General features: G+C 40.4%; 1 protein-coding gene across 1 annotated transcript; it reads left to right on the plus strand.

Annotated features, from left to right (window-relative positions):
* Window positions 1-3,720: 3,720 nt before the first annotated feature.
* Window positions 3,721-6,623, plus strand: LOC308172419 (transmembrane 4 L6 family member 5; the record flags this gene model as incomplete). The annotated part of the gene is made up of 5 exons (XM_080547327.1): window positions 3,721-3,897; window positions 4,986-5,054; window positions 5,683-5,837; window positions 6,038-6,230; window positions 6,588-6,623. The coding sequence occupies 5 exons, from the start codon at window positions 3,721-3,723 to the stop codon at window positions 6,621-6,623; spliced, it is 630 nt and encodes a 209-aa protein (XP_080403453.1).
* Between the last annotated feature and the right edge of the window lie 2,498 nt (window positions 6,624-9,121).

Raw genomic sequence — 9,121 nt, forward strand, 5'->3', positions numbered from 1 at the left:
GTGGGAGGAACTTCAGCCAATCACAAGCTCTGTCTCGACACCAGCGCACTCACACTGGAGAGAAGCCTTTTCTCTGCTCCCAGTGTGGTAAGAACTTCAACCTGTTAGGTAATCTAAAGACACACCAGCGCACTCACACTGGAGAGAAGCCTTTTCACTGCTCCCAGTGTGGTAAGAACTTCACTCTGTCACAACATCTGTCTCAACACCAGCGCACTCACACTGGAGAGAAGCCTTTTCACTGCTCCCAGTGTGGTAAGAACTTCAGTCAGTCACAACATCTAAAGAGACACCAGCGCACTCACACTGCTAGAAGAACGCACCAAGATGACGATACATAGAAACCAGTACCTTGTCTTTTTGGGTTTATTAAAATCTCTCTTTTGATTTACAGCCCGCAGTTTTGTTAGTTGTGCACTCTGCCTCTCTTTCTCCTTGCTGTCCCTATTTCCCCCCTCTACGGCTACGTTCACACAGCAGGTCTTGATGCTCAATTCCGATTTTTTTACACAGATCAGATTTTTTTGTTTGGCAGTTCGCATTACTTTTAAAATCTGACCTATATTTGACCTAGGCCTACATTGACTCCCATGTGAACATTCCACGGCCCGGAACAGACCCGCATGTGCAGAAGGACAGCGCACTTTTTACAATAATACTTTTTAAAAATGTGTGCTTTTCTAGACACTCAAAGACGCTTTACTAACTGAAAAGATCGAGTAGTAAAATAAAAATAAACAAAAAAATAAATAAAAGAAAGTATAGGGGTCTAATTAATTTGTAGATGACTAAATCTAAATCTAAGTGTCTTTGTTGGATACAGGTCTACTCTGTATACTGTCTGCAAATATATCTAGATTTATGATATATAATATATATGATAACATACTGTATATAGGATAACGTTACAACCGGATTAATTTTAACGTTTTTGTGCAGCGGAAGCCGGCAAAGATATGAGCAAGATTTGAGCAAGTGCGTCTAGAGTGCAGGGTTGCCAGATGGGGCGGGTTACCGCCGAATGGGCTACTGGATTTATCGGCTATAGACTGGTTAGGCTGTAAATTGTCAATCCCATCTGGCAACCCTGCCAGAGTGACGTAAAAGTCGCATTAAAAGCGACTTGACAGTTCAGACGGGGGCGCGTTGCTAAATATCAGACATATAGACCAATATAATACCACCTCTGAACGCGACCCAGGTCGGATTTTAAAAAGTCAGATTTCATGTGACTTGTACGGAGCCCCCCTGGGGTCACATGGTAGAAAACAAATATTTGATGTGTGAATCGGTTCCCTCGATTTAGTAAATCCATTCCCTCGGTTTAGTAATTTGTTCCCTCGGTTTAGTAATTCGTTAGGGTTAGGGTTAGGCCCTACGAGCCAGAACGATCGCAAGGATTCTAACCCTAACCCTAACCCTAACCCTATTTGGAACAATGGGTTTGATGTCACCCTCCCTCCTGAGGCAGGTGTGGTGATTCTGATTCATTCTAATTGGACGGCTTCTCCAGCGCTCCAGAGATTCAGCAGCATCAATGATGGACGACACCTATGATGGGTTAGGGTTCAACTGTTATTTTAATATTCAGTCATAGAATAATTCCTTCATTTCAAATACTCTCATGCGTTGATAAGGTAATAGTTTATCAGATATTTTAGATATAAAAACTTAAGTATTAGAATTTAGACTCTTTTTTTTAATGATAGATGTGTCCTCAATGATTGAAGCGGCTGAATCGCTGCAGTGCACTTGAAGTCATTAGATCTGAGTGAGTAATCAGAATTACAACACTGGTGTGAGTAATGTGAGGATGTTGCCTCAGAAAGAATGTGGAACAGAATGTACAGTATTGCTACCACATTATGGGCTTTTTTATTTTATTTTTTACTAGTATACCTGAAAAACCTGTTTAGTCTTGTCAATTGGTATATCACATCAACATTGTCCCCCAACATAACATGTGGGTGTTACTATGGCTTGTGGGATTTGTGGACATGGACAGATGTTTCATCACAATGACTGGTCTGGATATGGTCATCACTCATGACTCATCACTCATTAACCACAAGAGACAGCCTTGCCATCATCAGGCTTCTGAGGGGAACCGATAGTAGCTCTGAATCAAGCTTTCAAGGTTTCAGGGGCTGTTTTTCTCACAGTCTTGGTTTTGGTTCTGGTTTGTTGGATGAATGTCTTGATAAATAAACAGTTGTGCAATGTGTGTTCCCTTCTGCTTCTCTGATCAATGTTATGCCTGGGCACAGTACAGTGAAGGGCAGGGCTAGACACAGCTAGGCTCAGCTAGACACAGCTAAGCACAGCTATTTTGCCATTTAGCAGACGCTTTTAATCCAAAAAGATTTACGATTACGAATTACACGGACATTCCCCCTGGAGTAACTGAGGGCTAAGTGCCTTACTCAAGGGCACACTAGTAGTGGTGTGGTTTCAGGCGGGATTTGAACTCACAACCGATCACCAGTCCAACTCACTATCCACTAGACCACCACTACCCCCCCTAGACACAGCTAGGCTCAGCTAGACACAGCTAGACACAGCTAGGCTCAGCTAGAGGGTGGTAGATGTGGTCATATCTTCCCTATATGTCCTCCCACAGTCCTCCCACAGCAGCAGTGATTCACAGTGTCCACAGCTTGGTGTGAATAACATGACTCCTTCAACCCAAAATAGAAACTGAAAATGCCCCCAAGATAAAGAGCTCACTGAAAACTTTGAATGGGCCTTACCTTAGTATCCTTGGCACTATTCACATACTGATAGTATTGAGATTCGTTGTGGTGAAGGGAGTATACATTGACATGGTGGTATTGAACTTAAATGTGAAGTCAAGGGTGTAAAATATGAAATACAGTATACTGTAGGAGACTCTAAACGTTTACTCTTTCCCATATTACTCAGCCTCTCTTTATATCACACAGCTTTATCTCCACATCAAATAAACATGTGTAAGATCCCAGTGATCTCCAGAGCGTTTGTTAGGAGCTCTGTTACTGTCTTTGTCTCCCCTTTCTGTATACAACATACTGCCAGGCAGGACTAATGCTGATTACACATCTTTATATGCTATGCTTTCTTTTTGTGTCCATATATCTGTGCGTGTGCGTGTGCGTGAGCGTATTATGTTCTGCTTTTGCAAATGCGGGGGTGGCCATGTGTCATGACCTGGACCGTATTTAAGTGTTTTGCAAGCAGCAACTTTAGGTTCCTCATCTCGCAGTTGTTAGGATCTCTCCTGTTCCTCTCTGTTGCACTCTCAAGTCTCTCAAGGTTACAGTCAGGTAAGGGCCATTAGCATATCAATCTGTTAACGTTGTTGACTGCTGCAGTGCTCCTGACGCTTCTCTTGTCTTGTTTGTGTGTGAACAAGTTCTGTATGGCAAAGGATCATTATGGTATGTCAAGGAACACAATTAGTATCAGACTGGAACTCTATCAGAGAAAGCAATATAAGAAAATAATGGCTCTGAAGTATGCTGTGCACTGGTAGGCAAACTGGTAGTAGTCGCTCTGTGAATAGAGGGCTGCAAGGGAATTTTCCTGGATGCACAGTGTACAGGTTTTTTACCTTTTTCCTGCTTGTGAGCGGCTCTGTCATCATGTGAAGCGCATTGAGTCACATCTTGTGAGAAAGCGCCATACAAATAAAGCTTGATTTGATTTGATACTGACCTCCATGTCCAACGTTCACCCCAGGGGATGTGCGTTGCTAGGTGCTCCCGGTGTGTGGGTCTGTCCCTGGTTCCTATGGCGATCCTGTGCATGCTGGCCAACGCCCTGCTGCTTTTCCCCGACCTGCAGGTGAGCTACCTGCGGGAGCGTCATGTGACCAGAGAGGCCAGGTGGGGTGCAGGCCTGTGGGCGTCCGGATTCCTGGTGAGATTTGAAATCAAAACAATTACTACAAGGGTAACGTAGAGATTCTAAGCTTTTATTTGAAGGTATGTGTGTACAAATTGGTTTTAATATTTAGAAATGACAACACTTTGTTTATATACGTAGTCCCCCTATTTCAGGGCACCAGAAGTAACGGGACAATTAGCTTGACACGTCAGTTGTGTCAGGTGTAATCGTTCGTACATAATAGAGCTGTCACTGTCTAGTAGTGATTATAAGCTTTGCGTTTGCTTTTGGAGTCAGTTATTGCGTGTGCATTTCTGTGTGGGTGTGGGTGTGTGGGCATTTCTGTGTGTGTGTGTGTGTGTGTGTGGGTGTCGGAGTGTGACTCACGTCATTCAAAGTTTTTAACATTCAAAATCTTTTACCCGAAAAAGGACACATCTGTCAGACAGCCCTCTGTGGTGTGACATGTGATTGTCATCATGTGACCGTCATCATGTGCTCTCTTGTATGTTTGTGAGATAAGTTTGTGAGTCAGAGGGCCTCAATTTCCTTCCACTAAAGGAACCCTGCTGCACAACACGTTTTTAGTTGCCATGGTCGCTAAATTGGCGATTTCATTCAGAAAAGAAGTTGCAATTAATGTAATTAATGTAAAGTGGGTGAGAATAATTGAATATGAGATGCAGATATCCATGGGCCTCTCCAATCAGGACCAACTATGGTTTTGCTCATACTTATTAGTGGGCTTGCTTCAGCTCTTCTCATACCTATGAATATTACTATTCCAAATCTTATACATGTTTTTAAAAACATGAAAATAGAGAGTCCCTCCCAACATTTGACGGATCTTGGATGTCCAAACAGCGTCCATTGAGACTATGAGGATGCAATGTTTCATTTGGAATGGGTCATGTACAAATGATATTATTTCAATGTAATCACCTGGTAATCAGGTTTAATATGGTGCTTTTCATTGTTATTGTCAGGTTTAATATGGTGCTTTTCATTATTATTGTCAGGTTTAATATGGTGCTTTTCATTATTATTGTCAGGTTTAATATGGTGCTTTTCATTGTTATTGTCAGGTTTAATATGGTGCTTTTCCTTGTTGTTGTCTGGAGGTTCTCATCGGGGCCAAGGCGTTTGTGACTGGCAGCACAAAGAAAGGCTGCTGTGGCTTCAGAACTGAGGTGAGACTGTGTTCCTGTATGTGTCCATCCACAGTCTAGAACGCTCTTCTTTTGACTGGCTGTGTACTGTGTTAGCATACAGTGTTCCATGCACGTAGCTGCGTATCAGAGCTGTCTCTCTCTTGGAGGACGGTAGACGCGCTTTCCCCTCGCTCTGCTTTCTTTCATTAATTCTTGAGCTTTGTGCAGTTATGATTAAACACAGACACTTATATCAATGACTTTTATCCATTAACTATTGTCTTATTAAACGTTTTCTCTATTTACTTATTATATTTGCTTTTATTCATTGTCATTTTTATTTTCTTACTATGCTCCTCTTGCTGTATTTTTTTACTGTAAAGCACTTGGAATTGCCCCTGTTGTATGAAATGTGGTATACAAATAACCTGCCTTGCCTCGTTTGGGGGTAACAGCATGTTTCTGCTACTGATAGTTTCACTACCTTAATTAAGCCCCTATACTTTCTTTTATTATTTTTTTGTTTCTTTTTATTATTATTGCTCAATCTTTTCAGTTTGTAGAGCGTCTTTGAGTGTCTAGAAATGCGCTATATACGTGTAATGTATTATTATTATTGTTATTATTATTGTTATTATTATTATTATTATTATATGTGTGTGTCCAGATGCTGTGCCAGGTGGGGTACTCCTGTGTGGGCCTAGCGGCAGCAGCGTTCTGCTGTGTGGTGAGCATGACAGGCCTGGTAAACGGACCTCTCTGTCTCCACAACAGCACACAGGGCCCGGTCTGGGACGTACCACTTAAACGTCAGAAAATAGAGTAAGTGTGTGTGAGCGGGGCCTGGGGATTCTAACCCTAGATTGAAACTATAGATTATTTGATGTCATGTCTGGCTCTTACCCAAGAACAAATTCATGTCCATTGCTCTGGTATGCTCCCATGGATTTAACTCAGAGGCACGAACAGACAACCTGTCTTGTAAGCATCAATCGATTTCCATCTCAAACGTGTCTTTACAGAGATCCGATCTACTTATTTGATATAACGCGGTGGGCGTCGGCCTGTGAGGAGCCCAGGGATGTGGTGTTGTGGAACGTGGTCCTGTTCTCTGTTCTGGTGGTGACCAGCGGACTGCAGGGCCTCCTGTGTGTGGCACAGGCAGTCAACGCTGTGCTGGGGGTCATCTTTGGCCCACGTTTTTGCAACAACAAGGTATGCTGGATAACATTTACATTTTTACATTTACATTTTGGCATTTAGCAGACGCCTTATTCCAAAGTGAATTACAATCAATACATTTGACTAAGGAAGGGAATCATCAATTCACCAGTTCTAGCAGGAGGCGTAATCTAGCTCAGGCCAGGGGCCATTGGCAGTCGTCGTGAAAAAGTATTTTATTTTATTTGTATTTTTTTTAGTATAGACACTGGAGAGACTGTACAAGGGGGACACTGGAGAGACAGTACAAGGGGGGGCAGTAGAGTCGGAGGCATAGTATAGGGGAAAAGCTAACAACAACATTAGACTGTGTGCCTTTTGCTAACTATGTGAATGTGTTTTACAGGTCAGTCCAAGGTCAGTTTAAAGACGTCAGTCAAGAGCTGAGTAAGGAACAGAAGAGAAAGGCCTATGGGGCTGGCAGTCACACAGAGGTTGTGGGCAGGGGAAGTAGGTTGATAAGTAAGCAAACCTTTGATCAACTCTTTGACATCCCTGTCTCGTGGAAATGTATTTGCACTTTTGGTAACTCTTTATTTTACAACCCTGTTTCAGCTGGCATTTACCCAGTATTTACAAATAAACTATGTTTTAATACAGGCCTAAAAACCTTTTTATTCAAAAAAGGCCTTTGACTGTTGAACCTGTGTTCATTCTTGTGATTTATTTTGTGTTTTTTACTGTTTTTAACTTATTATGTTTTTAGGCTGTTTTTGTTTTTAACTTATTTTGTTTTTAGGCTGTTTTTTATTATTATTATTTTTATTATTATAAATTAATATTATTATTATTATTACTTAACAGTAATAAGTGACAACAGATTATGATTTGTTTGTTTATTTAATCATTTATTTTGGCTCCACCAGCAAAAAATTGTTCCGCAACTGAACTTCAACTGGACTGTTGCCTAGTAACCTGAACACAAACAAGTGTGATACATAGTTAAAAGTCCCAGTGCTGTTATACTGTATATCGGCACTCATGGAATGCCTCTTGTCCAATCAAATTACTTGGTCGGAACTAACTGTTGTATAATGTGGGATAAGTCAGAAGGTTAATGTAGTTGAGGCATTGACCCTGAGGGGTCACTCAACATTATTATCAAGTGTGAATTGGTTGTGCACATTGTGTATTATTATTATTATTATTATTATTATTATTACATTGTGTATGCTGCTGAAACATTACCATGACTAAACAAAGCTGTGAAGAGATGTTAGGATGTATTAAGCTAATTTTACAATATATGTATACCAGAAAAATAAAGTAAAATGTCAATGTTTTAGTCCTGTCTGAATGTGTTTGCATCCTCCAGGCCACACCAAATCCCTATGTTATGTTATTGGCTATGTCTCTTGGACACCTCCAAGTGGTTTCAGTCTTTGGCCATATCTTATGATTGATTGATTGATTGATTGAGATGATTGATTGATTTGTGGGATTGTTTTTTATTTTATTTTATTTGAGTGTCATTTGAGTGCCCAGCCTATATGGGCTTATACTGTAAGACACTGACACATACTGAAGCATATGTTTTTCAGACTTTTCTTATTGCATTTAAAAAAAACTTCAAAAACAGAAACAAAAGACAATTGGGCTGAAATTCTATATTTGACCATAATGTGTGTTATCATTAGCTACTTTCTAAATTATCTCTTTTTGGTTTGTTTGCTTTTTTGTCTGTCTGAGACTCCCTCTGTCTGCCATCTGTCCTCTCCTCCCTCGACCTTCCTGTCTCCTCTTTCTTCTCTCTTTCCTTAGCTCTTCTTCTCTCACTGGCGTCTCTCTTTCCTGTATTACCTATTTTTATACCACAGTGTCCTAAAATCAAACAATTACTATGGGGTCTAAATAGAGATTCTCAGCTTTAATTCAATTTACAACATTTAGCAGATGTTTTTATCCAAAGCCACTTACAGTTAGAGATTACAGGGACAGTGTCCCTGGAGTAATGTAGGTAAGTTAGTGGTGGTGTTCCCAGGTGGGATTCAAACTTATGACCTTCTGATCACCAATCCAACTCACTATCCACTAGGCCACCACTACCCCAACATTTTTTTCCAGATTGGGTTCACCATTTAGAAAACTCCCCCTTTCAGGGCTCTGATCTATTTGGGGGAACTTATATAATGACCATTGTTGTCCAAATAAAGTACTCATTTGTAGTATTTGGTCAATAATCCTTTACATGCAATAACTGTCTGAAGTCTGCAACCCATTGACTTGACCAGACACTCTGGTATTTTCTCTTGTGATGCTCTGCCAGGCCTGTACTGTTTGTTTTGAGGTAATTTTGCCTAAAATCTTATTGTCAGGAAATTAAATTTGTATTTTATACAACAGTTCTACAGCGCCATTTATTAGTTAACAGTTAACAGTAGTAACAGTAATAAGCGACAACAGATTACGATTTGTTTATTTATTTAATCATTTATTTTGGCTCCGCCAACAAACAAAAAATTCTGCAACTGAACTTCAACTGGACTGTTGCCTAGTAACCTGAACACAAACAATAGAACACCTGTGCGGCGGAGTGACACATATAGTTAAAAGTCCCAGTGCTGTTATACTGTATATCGGCACTCATGGAATGCCTCTTGTCCAATCAAATTACTTGGTCGGAACTAACTGTTGTATAATGTATGATGAAGCAACATCCAATGAATTTTAAAATGAAATATCTTAATAATAATAATAATATATGAATGAATGAATGAATGGTCTTTATTGTCATTGCTATAGTACAGGTACCAAACAACGAAATTTGGGAGGGGTGGCTCCCCTGGTGCTAGGAAAGAAAAAAAAAAGAAAAAAAAGAAGGGAAAGGAGCTGGTTTACATAAATAAAGGCTATGTACACTATCCACTATACTATACTGTACAGAT

Source organism: Nansenia antarctica (assembly GCF_963989245.1).
Source record: "Nansenia antarctica genome assembly, chromosome: 17".
Lineage (NCBI taxonomy): Eukaryota > Metazoa > Chordata > Actinopteri > Argentiniformes > Microstomatidae > Nansenia > Nansenia antarctica.